The 19,380-nt window shown below is 47.2% G+C and overlaps 1 protein-coding gene across 8 annotated transcripts in view; it reads left to right on the forward strand.

The window, feature by feature from the left end:
* RNLS (renalase, FAD dependent amine oxidase) overlaps nt 1-19,380 on the forward strand; it is a 59,496-nt gene that overhangs the window by 26,819 nt on the left and 13,297 nt on the right. For 6 of the 8 annotated variants that reach the window (XM_015633491.2, XM_033515616.1, XM_033515617.1 and 3 more), the window contains one exon: nt 14,809-14,982. The exons of the other annotated variants lie outside the window; for them this stretch is intronic. In XM_015633491.2, the coding sequence (XP_015488977.1) occupies nt 14,809-14,982 (174 nt within the window). The remainder of the gene's footprint in view (nt 1-14,808; nt 14,983-19,380) is intronic. 8 annotated transcript variants of the gene reach the window in all.

A 19,380-nucleotide genomic window follows, 5' to 3' on the forward strand; every position in this document is an offset into this window, starting at 1 on the left:
CCCCAGTGCTCCCAGTGCCTCCAGAGCTCTCAGTGCCCCCAGTGCTCCCAGTGCCCCCTGCACAGGCTGTCCTGTCCCCAGCTCTCCATGTCCTGCCCTCAGCCCCTCTGGCAGGCCCTCAGGGCTGTGATTTTGTCTGTGCCCCTGTGTGCATCAGTGATGGGTCACTGTGGTGTGACTTTTCCCTAGGAAGAGCAAGGGTTGGTGTCAGGGGGTGAGGGGGTGTCACTGCTCTGCCTTAGACCCAGGGCTGTCACTGGGGAAGTTGTGTTTGGATCTTGGCTCACATCCAGGCTGCTGCAGGAGGGGGAGGAGAGGGGGTGCTCCCCCATGCCTGCAGAGTAAAGAACTTCCTAATATCTAAACCTAATATCCACTTTTAACCTTCCCTTCTTCACTTAATGCCATTCCCCCTTGTCCTGTCACTCCACACCGATGGGAAAAGTCCTTTTCCAGCCCTTTGGAGCCCCTCTAGGCTGCTGACACCACAGGAGAGGCTTTGCACGGGCCTCACAAATTGTTTGAAGTTTGAAAGATGGTTCAGTCAGTGTATTTTCACTGACCTGTCACAGGCCATCCCTTCCTTCACATCCTGTGTTGAGCCTGGTCTCAGGTGGCAGTAGAGCACACCTAGGTTCCCTCTGGCACTGCAGCAGAGAAATTCCTTCAGGGTTTGCAGAAACCATCAAGGATGGAACAGCTGTTAGTTAACCACCTGCTTTTGAAAACTTTTCTTTCCAGTTGCTGCCTCTTGAGGTGTTTTTCTGGGGCTGGCTGATCCTCTTAGAGATGGGAATTCTCTGTCTAGAGGAGTGCTGAGCCTCCTTAATTATCCCATCTCCCAGACAGTGTTTTCCTCCAGCTCCTTTTTAGGGTCAGAATTTGTCATTTCAGGATGCATCTGTTGAGTTCTGTAGAGAAATTGAAGCTCTCCTCCTCCTTGCTACTCCAGCTTCCTGCATGGAAGGTACAGATTGTGCAGGGCTGCCTGCTCAGGCAGACTTTGTGCCCTTTGCAGGTTTCCATTGCAGTTTGCTTTTCAGCAATCAAATTGTTTGTACTCTTTTAAACTTCTTACCAATCTCTGCAGGAACCCACTAAAAATGCCCACTGGCAGCTCCTCGCCCATTTCATAGGATCAGGGAATCACAGAGTGGTTTAGGTTGGAAGGGACCTTAAAAATCATCCCCCTCCAACCCCCTGCCATGGGGCAGGGGCACTTTCCATGAGACCCAGTTGCTCCAAGCCCCATCTGAGCTGGCCTTGAAAATTTCTGCATTTGTTGTAATTTTTTTTAGTGTATTTTAGCCTCTCTCATCTCCTGGTGGGCCTGAATAACTTTTCAGGTTGGGTTGTGTGTTGTCTCAGCCTTTTCTGAAAAGGTGGAATGAGCTCTGAGCTTGCTTGGGGCTGCTGGTGGTGCTGAGCATTCAGTTACAGAATGTAACAACTTTTAAAAGTACTTTTGATAGTGAGATCTGTTACTGTTCTGCAGTTCAGAAGAGTAAATAAAACACAGAGAGCATATTTAGGAGGAGAACAGCAGCTCTCTGGATGATTCTTTTCAGCAGTTGCAGTGGAAATCTTTAAAGAGACTTTCAGACATTTAGCACCGGCCAAGGCAACGTTAATTTTTAAACCGCGTAATCGAAAATAAAATACCCTGCCAATTCAGTAAAAGGATTCATCCCATTGTTTCTTCTAAGTTTAGGGAGACAGAACATCTGGCATGGGAATGCACAGAAGTGTCTGTTAATCTCAGTTGTGAGCCTTCCTTCTGGACTGCCTCTCTCTGGAAACCTCAGTTCTGCGTTTTCCTCGTTTAGTTCAGGTTTCTCTGGATTCATCTTTCACTTGCTTTTTGAGAACTGCTTTTCTCTAAACGTTTTTTTGTTTGTAAGTCTGTTTGTTTGTTTGTAAATTACCTCTACTGTATTCTGTTGTCTTTTCCTCCTGCCTTATTGCCATGTATTTAATGTTGTTTTTCCTGCCTTGGTTCTCATCTGCCCTTTTGCTTCTTTTCCTGCTCCTTTACCCAGTCCCAGTTTTTTCCCTTTTCTCTTCTGCCTATTCCTTTGTATCCACTTCAGATTCTTCTGTTTGCAGTGCTGGAACACATCAGAAATTATGTTTTCCCCTCTCCCTTGCCCTTTTAGTTACTGAAATATGCACATAAGAATTCAAATGGGCTTCTAAAAATAGTAAAAGGATAAAAGTGTTTGTTTCAGCTTTTCAGTCTTTGCTTTATGAGAATTTCTGGGAGGAAAGGCCCAGAAAGTCTAGAACTAATTCAGCTAAAAAAAAAAGAAAAAAGCAAAATAACCCCCAAAAAGAAATATGGCCACAACTTATTTGATTAAAAACCACCCAGAATAAAACAAAAGCCCCAAACCTCACATGTGCTCTGTCCATGGGTGGTGTCAGTGTGGCATGTGTAATCCTAAGTGGCATTTACATATCCTGGGTCTCTTTATTTCTGTGAGGAGTTTTACGGTGTTTTTTGCAGTTCTGGTGGTTCCTATTAAACCCAGCAGAACTTGGTGTGGGTTTAAAAAAGGAATGGCTTGTCAGGGCCATTTTTAGAGAAGATGGGAGTCACATAAATTGTAAAAGATCTGATGGATGAGGATTTCTTCCTGCAGGAAATGTCTGTCCAGGCTGGCAGTCGTGAGTCCTGGCATTTTCCATTGTCCAATAGCTTCTTCTTCCCCAGCAAGAGGATTTGCTTTATAAGACTGCTTAGATAATTCCCAGATGAAAGTAAATGGATTTGATTTTTTTTTTATTATTATCATCCTGTACACAATATTATGAATGTTAAACTTTAAATTCCATCCAAATTTGGATCTGTAGATGTTTGTGACATGATTATGAAGATCCCCAGCCCTGTGATGCTCCTGTGTTATGTAGCTTTATCTCAGGATGAGGATTCCTGAAACTGTGTGTCCCAGATTCTCCTGGACTAATTATTACAGTGCAGAAGCCTTCTAAAAATAAACTTTCTCATTAGATACTAGGTCTTATAATGACTTTTCCCTTCAGAAAAGTTGTATTTTCCTCTTGAAAGTATAAACTTTATGGCTTTATTTCCTTCCCCGTAACCCCCTGAAGTACTGGTAAGGCAGTTTACCTTTTTTACATTTTAAAAAGTGCTTTTAAAAAGTGTTTGGGGTGAATTAAAGGCTGAGACAGGGAGCTATTGGACATGACTGGGCAAAAGATGATAATCAGAAAGCTTCTAGTGCCAGGCAGTGGAGTTTTGTGTTTGCACAGGCACAGTTGTGGTGGATTGTATTAAGCAAATACTTGTTTTCTCTGGTGATGAGGAGGGAAATGAAGTCTTTGCCTTGTGTCACCTCTCTGAGCACTTCTCTGTCTTATCCCCTACTTTCTTCCCTTAAAACCTACTGCACCTCCCTCCTGTTTGTCTTACAGGTGTTGACAAACCAAGCACAGTTCTCTTGGCCATGCCTCAGTGGGATGAGAGTTTACCCTCTGAAATAATTTGTATGCCTTTGGAAGCATCGGCTTGAAAGCCTCGTTGGGAGTTTAAATTACATTTAAATGGATTCAGTGTTTCAGCTTGTGATGAGAAGATTTCTCCCAACAGTAGAAAATCACAGACTTCCTCCAAATATAATTTAGTCTTTTTTTTTTTTTTTTTTTCTCTTTGCAAATATTTGTGTGTGATTTGTCATGAATTTTCTAGCACCGCTGGCATGTCGCTGTGCCAGTGCCTTTCCTCCCTTTCTCACTGGTAATTTTGTCATCCTGATCCTTTTGCCTTGTAGTCAGGGGTCACATTCCACAGCAGGTGGTGACATGAACAGTAGGATTTGGTATTTCGTGGGTTTTCAGCTCACCCATCCAAGGGAGAGCACAGAACTTTTATCAGATGGGGAAAAATATCTTCTTGTTGCAACTCTGCTCTCCTGAGGGGCTTCAGGATTGTCATGGAATCATAGAACATCAAGGAGTTGGAAGGGACCTTAAAACTCATCCCACTCCACCCCTCCCATGGGCAGGGACACCTTCCACTATCCCAGGCTGCTCCAAGCCCCAAAGTCCAACCTGGCCTTGGGCACTTCCAGGGATCCAGGGGCAGCCCCAGGCCTGCCCACCCTGCCAGGGAACAATTCCTTCCCAATATCCCATCTATCCCTGCCCTCTGGCACTGGGAAGCCATTCCCTGTGTCCTGTCCCTCCATCCCTTGTAGAGAATCTCTCCATGGTTTTTGTTGGCTCCTTCAGGCACTGCAAGGCCACAGTGAGGTCACCCTAAAGCTTCTCCTCTCCAGGGTGAACAATTCCAATTCTCTCAGCCTTTTATATTAAGATTGCCTTCAAACCCCTTTTCTCTTTGGGATTTGTTCTGTGCTGCATTTTTTATTTTTTTTTCCCCTTCTTTGCTTCCATACTGGTCCATGCTTTCCTGTGGTGGAAGCAGGAGAGATTGGGTAGCTGATAAGGTATTTCCTGTAAGGAATCATCTCCATAAGGGAATCATTCTTTGCAGATTTCATAAAAGAAAACCATACTAAGCTGTATTTTTGTTTGTACCACCATCTTTTGCATCTCTTTGAGAAGTCAGGTGTCCAACTTCAGGGATTGCAGAATACCCATCAGCATGCACCAAGGTTCTGGACAGGAGAGAGTGGAAATGAGCAGAGCTGGTAGAGGACCCATCTGAGGATGGTAAAACACAGAGGCAACTTCAGGCCAAACCCCTGGAATGAAGAGAAGCAGCCTGGAAGCATTTAAGCTAAATTGTGTGACAGATAGAAACTCACAGTCATTAATAATATCAAAAAAGGGAGGCTGTTTATGATGAATTGAGAAAACAAAGCTTAATGCTGAGAATTAGCAGCAGAATAAACGTCCAGAAATTCCCTACAGATGTGTAAGGTCACTTAGTTCCCCAGCAACCATTTTTCTTAACTAAGGAAAGCAGCAGACAGATCCTTCAGTATTTAACACAGTCTTTCCTTACTAGTAAAAACCATATGGGAACCATAGCTGGACTGTCAGGGAGGAGGGGATGGCAGCAAACCCACTTCTTGGCTGTGTCTTCCACCTCAGTCCTGCTGTTTAAGGAGGAGTGTGATTGATAATTCCCACCACACCAGGAGGAAGAGCATCATAATTCGGTTTTAACACGAGAAAACCCGTGCCTTGGGAAGGCGCCCGTGGTGCAGGTCAGTGTGGAAGGGAAGCTGGGTCAGAAGCAGCCACTGGAGCTCCTGTTCAGGAGGTTCCTCCTGTTTGTGCATGCCCTGGTGCTGCTGGAGACAGCCTGGTGTGTCCACTGGTGTGTGCAGCGTTCCAGCAGCTCCAGAGGTGCTGGATGGCCAGAGGCACGGAGTGACTTCTCGGCAAGGGGTGACTCAGTGGCCTGGCAGTGCTCAGCCTGGAAGAGACAGCTGCATTGTGTTAGGGGTGTGAAGCTCTCTCCCAGCACAGGCACTGGGAAGCTCAGGAAGGCTGTTTGGAGTGACTCAGAAAATTTCAAAAGCAGAGGTCCAAGTAGAGGTAATACCAAAACTTCACTATTAGTCATGTAATACTATATACTAGTCTGGCCTGAATGGGGGGGAAAGAAGTCCCCTAAAAGTCACCCCAAGGGGGTTCTTTCCAAAGCTGAATGCAATTTCTTTGACTTCTAATGTGCACAGCTCTACCCTGTGTTCCTTCCTTCTGCATCCTCGTGGTAATGAACCAGATGCACTTTAAAAAGAGAAGAAAATATGTTAATATCTCGTCTTAAGTGGAAATTTCCAGAGGCCAGCTGAATCCTTCCTCAATAATTAATGCCTGAAAACATTTTCCTTCAGTTCTTATTTAAATGGAAATAGCTTTGGTGTCTGATATTGTGAAGCTGCATTGCACTGCCTGGTATTGCTTTGCAGGGCTTGAGGTGAGCTGGGAAACAGGGAGGTGTTTCCAGGAGTCTGTCTTTACTGGGACCTAGTGGGAGCATCCCAGCTGCTGTGTCCCAGCCCTGCAGGCTGTTAGGGTCTTCCACGAGGAGCTGCAGCCTGGAAAACACAAGCATCAGGCAGATCTAATTCCATTTCTGTCTGTGTTTCTTCTGCCCGAGTCACAGCACGCAGCAATAATCCAACCTCTTGCTTTGTTGCCTTGAAAAGCTTTTAATGCTATTTCAGCAACTGGTGTAATATTTAAAGAAAATAAATCCTCTTGGCTTTGGTATTCAGCTCAATGCTGTGTACAGTAGGTGAATAAGTTAGTTGCTAAATGTTTTATGATGGTGATTATGTAAGCAATGAGCTTTTACGTTTTGGCACCAGAGAGTACCAGAACTGTGTGTAGTGCTTTGTAACTTGATGTAGGAAGGAAGCTTAATTTGCAAATTAATCCAGTTTCATCTTCCTGCTGTGCCATGTCATTACAGAGGACTTAGAAGAGCTTCCTTCCTACATCAAGTTACAGAGTAACTTCTGCAAATTAATTTGCAAATTAATCCGGGGGAAATGTGACAATGAGCTTTATTTTTTTTTTTTTAATAGCCAAACTTTTCCAAGTCTCTTTCTTCAAAGGTAAGGTCTTAAATCTATGTAGAGATCCCCGAATAAATCAGATTTTCTCGAAGGTGTCTTCAGTTTCTATCAACATCAGTGCAAACCGCAGGAACTAGTGGGCTCTGTGTGAATAACACACTAGAAATGTGGTTTAGTATGGAAACTGGATTTGCAGTGCTGCTAATCAGAGTGACACGATGGCCTGCCATATGTGTAATCTACATCTCCCTCTAAATGCTTACAAAGCAGGAACTGGAGTTTATTTTATTTTATATACGTGCATTTTACTTTTTATTTCAACTTCATTGACTAATTTCTCAGGGTTCTTTCTAAGCGAATCTTAATTTCCAGGCATGTCCAAAATCTCCTGGAAAATTCTGGGGCTCTTAGTTCCTTGCTGGAAGGAGTTATTCTGTGCTGGTGACTCCACAGCCAAACAAAACTGGAAGAAATGTCCCAGCTGAAATGTGGGCATTTTGAACCATGACAGGACTGGCTTCCTTTCCCCAGGCAGGTTGTGCTGTAACCACAGGAAGGGCTTGGATGGTGAAAAACACTCAGTTATTGTCTTCTCCTTTAGTTTTACTTGCTTATAAATGTCATATCCTGTTCTTCCCAGGGTGGAAGCTTAGCAGAGGTTCAGATTTTCAACTGTCATTAATTTTGGAACAAAACCATGGATGCAATAACCCACGGGGAGCTGCATTTCCGTGCTGTGGTGTGTGGGCATTGCACGACCAGATTTGGGGTTGAGAGTCAGCCTCTGTCCTCACAGCTCAGTCCTCCAAATAACCAGGCTGAAATGTTGTTTTCTTCATTAATGCAAATCCAAGGAAATGTGAATCTAATGTCAGAGTGTGCATTAAACCCACCTGAGAGTGAGCACGCTGGCTGAAGGGAACAGTGTGGATGTGTGTAATGCAGGGTAAAAATAAACTATGGAATTGGGGATGGAGGATAGTGGTTTACCAAATTTAAACATGATGTCTATGTCTATTAAAAGTAACAAAAAGTATTATTGCTGTGGATCAAAGTTTTTGTTGTTTTTGTTGTTTTTTTTTAAATGAAGTATGAGTTGAGCATTGAAGTGTTTGGCAAAGATGTCACAGAGAATCTGCCCTGGTTCCTCATCCCTCCTCTTTCCTGCCCTTCCTCCAGGAGACAGGAGTGGGTGGCTCTCAGCCCCTGTGCCAGCTTTGCCCTGTGTTCTAGAAAAGCTGCAGTTCCATTTCTCTGTTGGTTAACAGATTAAAGGAGATGTTCCTCGTGAAAATGCAAGGTTTTAGTTTAATACTGAGTGAAATACTGAGGACAAGGAGCAATGGCCATAAACTTAAACACGGGAAGTTCCACCTCACCACGAGGCAGAACATCTCTCCAAGAGGGTGGCAGAGCCCTGGCACAGCTGCCCAGGGAGGGTGTGGAGTCTCCCTCTGGATTCATTCCAAGCTCACTTGGAAGTGCTCCTGTGTCACCTGCTCCAGGTGGCTCTGTCTTGGCTGGGTGTTGGTCTGGATGCTCCCCAGAGGTCCCTTCAACCCCAGCTCTCCTGTGATTCTATGAGTTCCCAATAATCTCACCAAGAGCAGCAGATGGACAGTTTATCCAAGCTTAGTTCTCAAACTCAGAAACTTCATAAAAAACTCACTTGTGCTGCCTTTTTCTCCCCCAGCATCTCTTTTCCACTTCATCATCTCCGTTTCCAAACGTGCCTTTCCTTCATGTGCCACAGACTTTAGATAATGAAGCTTTGTGCCAAATGAGCCAGGGCTGCTGTGATTTGAAGTAGTTATTTAGGTCCTTAGTGTTGCACACACACAGAGGTGAGGGATGTGTTGGATCTGAGCAGGATTATTCCAGAGCAGCGCAGAGAATATCACAATAACTCTGCTTAGTGACCATTTCAGTCCAGACACAGCCCTGGATGGCTTTTAACTGTTAACTGCTGCCTTTAAAAAAAAAAAAAAAAAAAAAAAAAACCCCAAAATTTCTGAGCTGTTTGATAAGGAAGCTGAGCTTAAAACCAAAGCCTTTCTCATAACCTCTGCTCCCTCCTACGCAAAGCAGCAGCAGGAGCAGGCTGCGTCTTGAGGAGGCGGTCAGCGCGGTGGCACAGGGCCAGTGGCACGGGCTGCAGGGCCTGTCCTTTGTCCCCACGCAGCTGGAGAGCTCGGGGCAGCAGCTCCTGACCCTGGAGAGCAGTGGGAGAGGTCTCTGCCAGCCTGCTGGGGAAGGAGAGGCAGCCCTCCAAGGAGGTTTTGTTGTGATAATGTGCCAACCTGAGTAAGTCACCTGCCGAGCAGAGCAGTGACAATGAACTGTCCCTGCAGGTATTATCTGAGCTGCCCATTCTGCTGGGTGAATCTCTTGAGATCCCTTAACTTCATACCTGAGCTGAAAATACCTTTGTAGCCGTTTTACCACAGTTTCTAGCTTTTGGAAGAGTGGTGGTCACTGGGCACTGAGAGATGCCCTCTCCCCAGCAGTGTCTGAGTGATGTGTGTGGATTTGCTGCAAGTAAAATCTTAAGCAAAGCAGTCTAAGGAAATCACAAAACCTTTTGGGGCATAGGGTCAGTGGTGGGGTTATTGAGGGCATAGCTATGAGAGAGGCAGGTGGTCACTGAAGTGAAGTGTGAGGAAAAATGAAGAAGTTGGAGGGTTTTGGGTTCTGAAAGCTGCAGGGTGGCTGGGCAGTGACAAAGTCACAAAGTTCAAGCCAGGCTCTAATACTGTTGCCATCAAAATGGAATTATTAGAATAAGAAGTTTACAGTGAAAGAAGACAAAAAAGAGCAATCTTCTCCTGAAGTAAAAAGTCCAGCATCCTCATGTTTTGCAGTTTTAATAGCACTTTCATTCCTTAAAAGTATTGCCAAGGGGGTTTTTTCTCCTTGCTGCTTTGGTGGCTGGTCATGTCTGTTTAGCTCTAGACTTACAGTGACCTTGGCAATACCTTAATAAGTGATTTTGAACATACTAGGCAGTAGCTGCTGTGCACTAAAGCAGAGGATAGTTCTGGCTGCTTGTTACCTTTTGGTGGAGCTGGTGATTGCCAGGATGCAAAATCCCCTCTGCCACTCGACAAGACTGGCTGGTGAAAGAGTGAGGGTTTTCCCTCTCATGCCTGGAAGTCTGTCAAGCCAGGATTTTGGTTTCTGTACCCAAGTTTTCCCACATACCCTTAGGGTAATGCAAGATCTGGATCCAGGTGTCCCAGCTGCGCTCTGACATCGTGTGGTGACTTCATGGGGAGATGAGTCTCCACAAGCTTTTAGCGGCACTGCATTAGCAATAGTGAAACTTTCCAAAACAAGCCTTGTTTTAAATACATCTCACATCATAGCACCTGTTTTTCCCTGCAGTCCTGATGTGGTTTCTCCCTGCCCCAGCAGCCTGAGTCCTGCACTGACCCACTGTGGCTCTTGCCCATCCCTGCTCACCCAAAAGCGCAGGTGGGAGCCCAGCCCTTGTTGGAGCCTCTGGCAGCTGCCACAAGCAGGTGGTGAGGGATCCAGGTGTGCAGTCCTGCAGTGCCTCTCTGCAGAGCAGGGTGTCTTCAAACTGCCAGAGGGCAGGGATGGATGGGATATTGGGAAGGAATTGCTCCCTGGCAGGGTGGGCAGGCCCTGGCACAGGATGCCCAGAGAAGCTGTGGCTGCCCCTGGATCCCTGGAAGTGTCCAAGACCAGGCTGGATGGGACTTGGAGCAACATGAATAGTGGAAGGTGTCCCTGCCTATGGCAGGGGGTGGGAAGAGATGATTTTTAAGGTCCCTTCCGACCCAAACCAGTCTGTGATCCCATGATATTGCAATCTCCTCCTGCACTTTTCTGGCAAAAGAGTAAAAGTCCAGGGTTAAACCTTGATCACCCCAGTGGGTTCCTGGCTGTCGGAGCAGCTGGGTTTATTTCTGCCTCCCTGGCTCGGTGCTGGGAGGCTGGGCTCCCTCCTGGATGCCTGGATGGCGTGGTGCCCGTGCTCCCAGCCTGCCAGCTCCAGCCTTGGCTCTCCTCTGTCCTGCTGGCCCTAATGGGATCTCTGGGTCCTCTCCTTCCCACAACACGAGTGAGGCAGAGAGGTGACATTAAAGCCTTGGAATGGCAGATAAAAGGCCCTGGCTGTATTTATTGAGTGTTACAGATAAGTAATCCAGTCTGCTGTCAGTGTCTGCAGAAACAGCAAATAAAGTGTACATGCCCCTTGCTTTGATGTGATGAAATCTCCAGAGGACTCTCACTTCAGTGGCACTCGCAGTGCAGCTGTAGCTGAATCTTGCAGTGGAAAATACAAGGTTTTCATGTCTTCATGCATTGCTTTAAAAATATCGCTATGGCTGTATGCTGGGCAATTCTGTGTTCTGAAAGCTAGGGTTGTTTTGGTTTTTTTCTTCCAAAATGTTATTAAAATCATCTTAACCGTTTTTGTTGGAAGGGGAAAAATTAATAGTTATTTTGTGGTTTCATACCCAGCGTTAAAACAACAGTCTGGTTTTCATTTAAACCAATAAAAGTATGGAAATTCAAAATGAAGGTTCTCTCCATGTCCTTAGATCAACTTGTTGGCCTTGCTGCAATGCATAATGGATGGAGCAGGGGGAAAACCTCAATCTTACAACTCTTAGCTTTGTTTTTGCTTTTTTTGTTGCTGGATTTCAAATCTGACGTCACTTTCTTGCCTGTCTTCCCAAGCTATAAAAACTTCCTGGATTTGGTAAATGTGCAGCTGCTTAGAACCCAGTGAACCATACATTTTTTTTTTTTTAAGAACCTAAGCAGTAGTGAAGGAAATTAGTTAGCAAAGGCACATCAGTAGCTGAATTAATGCGCTTTCAAATGTTGGGGTGTAGAGCTGACTGTTGGGGATGAAGGGTTTTAGTCAGTTCTGGTTTATGGTGTGCTCAGAAAGAGACCAGAGGGGCAGCTGGGGCACAGCACACCCCAGCCAGCCCCAGGGGAGCAGCCCTGGGGTGGGGACCTGAGTGGTGGGGGATCCCCATCCCCAGGGATGCCCTGTCATGGCCTCAGTGACCTGGTGCAGCTGCCCTGAGCCTGAGCCTGGGGTCCAGGGCCCTCCTGCTTCCAGCCTGTAGTTCCCTCCCAGCTCTGGTTTAGCCTGGGACAGGGCAGGGCTGAGTCTGGAGGAACCTTTATCCACAGAAAGGGGTGCTCAGGCCTTGGCAGGGGCTGCCCAGGGAGGTTTGGAGTCCCCATGCTTGGAGGTGTCCAAGGAAGGGCTGGATGTGGCACTCAGTGCTCTGGGCTGGGGACAAGGTGGGGATGAGGCACAGCTTGGACTCCATGGGCTGGGAGGGATTTTCCAGCCTCAGTGATCCTGGGATTGTGTGAGCTCCTCAGTGAGTCTGGGGTTCACATCTCACCAGGTGAGCAGCCTCTCACTGTCCCCAAAACATCTGTAGGTGCTGGGCACTGCAGCAGGCTCTCCTCAGCCTGGCTGGTATCCCATCTCCTCAAGGCCTGGGAAAGTCACTTCTTCCTGATGCTGTTTCTTCCCTGGCCACTGTGAATGAGCTGCCCTGGCTGTTCACAGCCCTTTGATCTGGGAAGTCACAGCCCTGGAGCTGCCTGCCTTCCCTCTTCTCCCCTCTCCTGGCCTGCTCAGCTGGGCTCGTGTCCTTCCTGCACTTCTTCCCCGGCCAGGCTCCATCTGTAGGTGTTTGTTTACACCTGCCAGAATCTCAGCTTATCCTCCATCCCCTCTCTGCTGTCCAGCACCCATCCCCATGATCCTGAACACCTTCTGAGGCTTCAGAGCTGGTGGACACAGCTCTATAATGACATGGTACCTCTCAAATGAGGTACTTGAGAGCCAGCTGGCCACCTCAGCTTTGGCAGCACCGAATGCTGTGAAGGTTGTACCTGCTCAAGGGCTCCCTGTAATAAACCTGAAGCAAATTCCCACCCTGGGGAGCAGGGATGCTCAGCTCCATCGCAGGGAATTTGCTTCACAGGCTGGAGGAGGTCTTGTTTATTTTCCTTTCCCCAAGGGAAAAGGAGTAGCCAGAGTAGCCTGGGCAAAGGGTAGTGTTTTAGATGGGATGTTACAGCTTCATGTTTGTTTGCTTGTTTATAGGACTTTGATATTCTTTGGAAGAGCAGCAAGAATGTGCAATGCATTGTGATTATTTGTGGTGGCTGTAAGAAGGGGCCTGGCGGTGATGGGCATCTGGGAGCCCAGCTGGGCACAGCTCCTTCCTGAGAGGGGCCAGGGGGTTCTGTGTGACATCTGTCCCCTCTGCTGTGTTGAATGTGTTCAGCAGCAGCCCTGTTCCCTGTCTGGGCTCCTCTGGTCTGCCAGGAGGAACTGGGACAAGCCCTGGGGAAACCGCTGGGAAGGAGCCCCGGGACGGTTCCCGGATGCTGGCACTGGGTTAAACTCACGGCTTTAGCGGGAACTTAGGCCAGAGAACATTTCCAGCGGGGTGGGATGTGCGAGGTCCTCTCCTGCTGGCATCCTTTCCTCCAGGGCAGCCCTCCATCCTGCCCCACAGCCCTGCTTAATCCCCTGGCTTCCCCTCCAAGCCACACCAGAAATCCCCCTGTCCTGAGGGCTGCAGTAGCTGGAGGGAAGCTGTGAAAGAGGGGAAGGACGTAGGAGGATGGAGGTGACAGCCTGCAGGAGACTGGTGGAGCTGGGGCAGTCCTGCCAGTGCCTGGGTCAGCCTTTGAACAGCACAGAAAACTGGGATGGAAGCCAGAGCCCTGCCTGGGGCGTGCCAGGCTGCTCTGGGCCTTTGGCATGGAGCCCCAGGCACCCAGGAGCCCTGGATCCCAGGGGATGAAGAAAGCAGAGTGACCTTGGAGTAGATCCTTCTTGGAAAGATCTGAGAGCAGGGGTGAGAGGCAGCTGGACCCCTCAGCTCCTTCTTGGAGGGAGAATTGGAGAGGGAAAGGGAGTTTCTTCAGAGCCCTTCGTGCTCAGCCAATCCTGCTTCCTCCACCTGGCACCTCCACCACCACCTACTGCCAGATGCCATATTTCTCCTCCTTTCCTCTCCCCTGGTTTTGTGGCTTGTGGTCAGTGTTTCTTCCTGCTCTCCCCATTTCTGTGTTCCCCAGCATATTTGTGGGGGAAATAGGAAAAAAAAGTACTTCCCAAGTGTTTTCAGGTTTTTGTTGTTGTTGGTTTTTTTTTTTCTTGGGGACATTTCAGGGTTAGTTTCTGGTGGGATTTGAGGTGGAATCCGACTTGTGATGCTCTGGTGTGCTGGGCATTGGGTCAGGCTGGTGGGAGAGACCCACCAGGAGCCTCAGCTGGGAGAGCTGGCAGGACACAATCCTGTGCCATGAGTTTGGGATGGCCCTGCTGTGGCAGGGAGGTGGGGCCAGGTCAGTCTGACCCATTGTGGGGTGAGCTGTTCCTTCCTTCCTACACCATCAGCTGAACTTTTGTCTCTGCGTGCGCTGCTCCAGCTGGCAGAAGCCTTGGACATCCATTCAGTCACAGGAAGAGGGACATGGAGCTGGACTCCACAATTAGCCAAGCTGGTGGGATTCTCTGTGGCATGAAATTAAATATTTGAATGCTTACAGTGGGGCTAATGCTGCTTTGTGCAGCTTTTTATGAAGATTATGAAATTGCTGCAAAAAGCAGATCTCACTGTAATTGGAAGACAGAAGAGTTAATCACAGGGAGGAATTAGGATCCCTACTTGCCCTGAAATTTTCTAAACTGCTTTGAAATACCTTCAGCTGAAGGAGATGAGCTTCACTACGAGCCTATTGTATGCTGAGTACAGGGTTTTCTTCATTCATTTGAATTGCAGTGCAGAAGCCACAGGGCTCTTTTCCCCAGAGGTTCAAGAGGCTCTGAGTTCATTTTGTTGATATGTGAAGTCATTTTGGTGCTTGTCGAGCCATACGACCATTTACTCGATGTCCTCGAGGCAACCCAAGCATTTTATTGCTATTTATTCACCCTTTGAGAAAAGATTTGAAACAAAAAGTCACCAAAGTCATTGAAGTTTCGAGTCAGAGGCAACTGAGGGGGAGTTGGGAGATGAGCCCCCAGCAGCTGGGGGAGGGTCGTGTGTGAAGGACACACTCCACATAATGCACCATTAAAACTTCATGAAGAGGTGTCCCAGAAAAAAATACTACAAAGCACTAGGCTTAATATTAAATTCTTAGTTTTAGCAGTCTGGTCATTTTCAGGAAGGGAAATAATCAGCTTAACCGCAACATTCCCATATTTAATGTTCTGAGAGGGATTGTCTGATTTTCTTTTCCTCTTTTTTTTTTTTTTCCACAGTAATTAATGAAAGTCAAAAGCAGCAACTGGAATCTGTGAGCTACTCATCCCGCTATGCCCTGGGACTGTTTTATGAGGCTGGGACAGGGATTGCTGTCCCCTGGGCTGCTCAGTACATCTCTGATAATCCCTGCATACGCTTCATCTCCATCGATAACAAGAAGCGCAATATAGGTCAGTGCTCCCATTATTTCCCTTAAACACAGCCACAATGGAGGGTGTAGAGCATGAGAAATGCTGTTTAATTGAGTGTTGCTATTCTGAACAGAGCGAGTATTTAACTCCAAGCCGCGGCGGATGGCGTTTAATGTCACATTTGGCCTGTAATAAAGCACACAATGAGAGCGGGCCGGCCCTCAGAAAATCAGCCCCCAGCACATGGTTTACGTTAGTGCGTTTATGAAACCACTGTCAGGGGATTGGAGACATCAAAATGTTGCTATTCCAAGAAAGAGCTGGGGTTCCTTTGTTTAAACATTGATTCATGCACTCGCCACTTTGTCTCCCCTCACCAGTTACTCTACAACTCCTGCTCTTTCCACAGGGATTGGAAGCAGGAATGAGTTCTACAATTGGAGCTGCTCAGCCCAGTTCAGAGTTAGCCAGGGTGCTTTTGTGATCAGGGAGAGTCCCTGAAATGGCTGCATGTGCTCAGTAGGGCTTGGAGAATATCCCCCAAGACAGACCCTTCTCCTCTCTTTCTGGAGGATGGCAGTGGAGGAAGGGTGTGTTTCATTTATTAAACGTGCTTCACCCGCCAGGAGTGTGGTGCCATAGAATAACTCAAGAAAAAAACACTTGGAGACAAGTTAGAGTCACAGAATCCAGCATGGTTTGGCTTGTGAGGGACCTTAAAGACCCAAAGTTCCACCCCGTTGCCGTGGGCAGGGACACCTTCCACCTATCCAACCTGGCCTTGGACACTTCCAGGGATCCAGGGACAACCACAGCTGCTCTGGGCACCCTGTGCCAGGGCCTGCCCACCCTGCCAGGGAACAATTCCTTCCCAATATCCCATCCATCCCTGCCCTCTGGCAGCGGAATGCCATTCTTCCTTGTCCTGTCCCTCCATCCCTTGTCCCCAGTCCCTCTCCAGCTCTCCTGGAGCCCCTTTAGGCGCTGGAAGGGGCTCTGAGGTCTCTCCAGAGCCTTCTCCTCTCCAAGCAAAACATTCCCAGCTTGCCCAGCCTTTCCTTGTAGGAGAGATTCTCCATCCCCCTGTGGAAGCACAGATTTGTTTTCCCTAAGAATTTAGCCTGTTCATCTGAAAAGAGTGAAAACAAAACAGAAGAATGGCTGGACTGGCCAAAACAAGGATGTATCCACCCTGATGTGCTTTCTCCAGCAGGGACTGAACAGTGGTTATGTTAAAAAAGGAGCTTAAGGAAAGCCAAATACAGAGTGATCTTTTTTTCTCTGGCATTGTCTCCTTGTTACTGACAGTGTTCAGCTGGAGATTTTCTTGCATCTGAGACTCTGTTGCCATTGTCATGTTCAACGAAAAATACCTGATAGACAATAGGGCCTGCTGATCTTACCCTCACCAGTGTCAAGGAGGAATTCACCCATGCTTTCCCCTCCTCTTTGCACCAGCACCAAGAACAACAAATATGGAACTATGATGGAATTATCAGACAGCTTTGCTGTCTCCAGATGCAATTGAACCATGTACAAGGCACATTATTTGGGGCATATTGTTAACAAATACGTAGAAAGTACCAGAACATCAGTGTTGGCACATACCTTTCTCACTGAAATTTCCCTTGAACTGGGGGAGAGTTCTGTTTATATGAGCAATTTTTTCCAAGAGGAACAAACTTTGTGTGCGTCTCTTCCTAGGAGACAGACTTTAGACAGCACAGGCAAGGGAGGCTGAGTGTGAAATTTATTTACATGCGAAGTTCTGCAACCAAAACACATGAATAAAAAGTTCCTTTATTTAGTTTTAGCACATATGCAAGCATTTGGCATCTGCATTTTTCTTCCTGTGATTCCAGCTGCCCTCCAGAACATTTCAGTGGGAGGCACACGAGCACCTCGCTGGTCCCTTTTAGCTTCACTCCACTCATCCACCTTCCCATTCTTCTGTTCTTCAACCTTGATTATTTGGACTCATCTGAGGAAGGGGATGGTGGCAACCAAAAAAGTAAACAGTCAGAGGAAGCAGAATGGCTGGGTGAGGCAGCTGAGATCTTCCAGGGCAGTCATCGTTCCCAAAAATCCATCGTTTTCTCCAGTTGTTTCTTCACCTGATGTATCCACAATTAATGGAGGTTTATCTCACCCTCTCTGCCACCTCAAACAGTAGCTTTTTAATAAACAGCCTGGAACAACAGAAATCCAGAGGAATTAACTACAGCTGATAGTTGTGCCCTGCAGGAGGTTTGGAGCTGGATGATCTTCTATCCATTTTATGATTCTATGATCCTGTGAGCTTTCTGCTGAGGGCCTCACATATATAACATCCCCCTAAAGCAGGTAGTCCAGCCTTCAAAAGGCCAAAAGGCAGAGGCTGTCCCTGGCTGTGGAAGCCCAGGCTGTCCTTGTCACTTGTCTGAGATGTGGCAGTAAAGCAGAGACACCCAACACACGAGCGTTTCACATTGCACTGGCCAGACACAAACCGGCCCTGTTGTCGTGGGTTTGATAAAGCAATTTCTGTGATGCCACCAATTCCTGGTGTCATCAGGAGTCTCCAGGAGGGAAGGCTCTTTCCATCAGCTGAGGATCCCAGCTGCTGTTGGTAGAATCCCGTCCCTGCCTGCAGAGGTGATGTTACATAAGGAGGAGCCCACGAGAAGCGTGTGCTGAATTCCGCGTGTGCTGTGCATGAATATTAAACACTTTGTGGGATTGGCTGCCTCAAACACCCCATCCATATTTATACCGGGTCGGGGGGACAGTGGGAATTCTCCAGCATAAATTATTTCTGGAATACCGCAGTCTTTGCATCTCTCTGCATTCCAGGAGGACTAAAGATAGATGACACATGAAAGGGGAAGTGGTTCCTTTCTTTTGCTCCAGGATTGCGGTGTTATGTAATTTAAAGGGAAGATCTATCTGCCTTACAGGTTTTTAGCATTGTATAATTCCTGAGTGCCCTCTTTAATTTTGAAACAGAGATTCCTTTCCTTCCTGAAAAAAAGAATGTTTAGGAAGATGAAAGAGTTAAAGGAACTATTTAAGTTTTTGCCTTGTTGTGCTTTAACCCTCTGCCAGCCCTGCCTGCCTTTTAGAAAAATAATCAGAAACTTGGTAAGGCTAATGAAATGCTGGGTTTCTGAATATAAAAAAGTTAGTGTCGTTCTTTCTATGACTTCTCCCAAATGTGCCTTATCAGGCAGGAGATTTTATTCTAGAGAGAATGTGTGACCTTAGGAGCCACAGGAATTTCTGAGGATAACTGGAGAAGCTCCTGGCCCTCCTTCCAAACAGCAGCGTGGCATTTTGAAAGTGAACCTCCATCTCTCTTGCTTTCTAGGTGTTGTAAAGTAGATTACTGCACTTTTTTTAAACTTTTAGGTAGGGCTTATGAGGCCTGCACATCTCTTTTGGCACCTCCCAGGGAGCAGGGATGCAGTTCCAGCCTGTCTGGAGGTGTCCAGCTTCCCTGCTTCCCTCCATGCTGACCCAGCAGCATTTCCCTTTTTCAGGGTTTGTTTGGTGTTACAAAAGCCCTTTCCCCTCCTCTCCTGCTACCCAGGACCAGAATGGGGTTCAGATGGCGAAACACATCTCCCCAGGAAGCTTACAAATTCCTGAGGGTCAGGAAACAACCTCATCTCGGTTTTTATCGGGATCCGTTGCGGCTCCAGGTTCTGGGCAGCAACGTGAGAAAAATACTCAGTGCTGCTCCCCTAAGATGGGGAGAACATTCCTGTGGGAGATGTGTGCCTATCACATCCACAGACAGTTTTCTGCTGGAGACCAGGCTGTAACTCTTGGAGGATCCCTGAGCACTCCAACAATCGTAGAAAACGATCTGCCTTTGAAGCTGGCCCTACTTTTGGGCAGGAGCTTGGACTAGAGACCTCCAGAGGTTCCTCCTGAAGTTCTGTGATTCTGAGGCAGACAATGTTCTGGTGAGGATTTACTGAACACACTGATAAGTGAACTGGGAAGCGAATCTAAGCAAGCCCCCTTGGCAAAGACAGGAAATTCTTCAAGATCTGTCTGCATTTGCTACCCTGCAAGTTTCAATGTTAGCACAGCTGAAACAGTAAAAAAATCTTCCTTCCCCTCTGTGGATGTTTTGTGGATGCATCTGTGGAGCTTGCAAATTGAACTGCAGGCTGTGGCTGCTTACTTTTATACCTTTATGAAAGTAGATCTCCCTCTCCTGAGGGTCAGGGGGTTTATGGGATCTGCAGGGTCTGTGAGCCACAGATGAGCCCCACAGCAGCCCTCAGACATGGTTTTCTCTCCTAGAATATTGTTGTTTGGGAAAATACAGTTGTCTTTTGCTTTCTTTGGGATAGTAGGAGCTATGGCTGCTTCTCCCTGTCTTTGCCAAGTCTCCTCTCTCTGGCAGCTGAAGAGCAGGTGGGTCCTTCTTAGGGTGCCCCATTAATT

This window comes from Parus major, chromosome 6, assembly GCF_001522545.3.
Source record: "Parus major isolate Abel chromosome 6, Parus_major1.1, whole genome shotgun sequence".
Taxonomy (NCBI): domain Eukaryota; kingdom Metazoa; phylum Chordata; class Aves; order Passeriformes; family Paridae; genus Parus; species Parus major.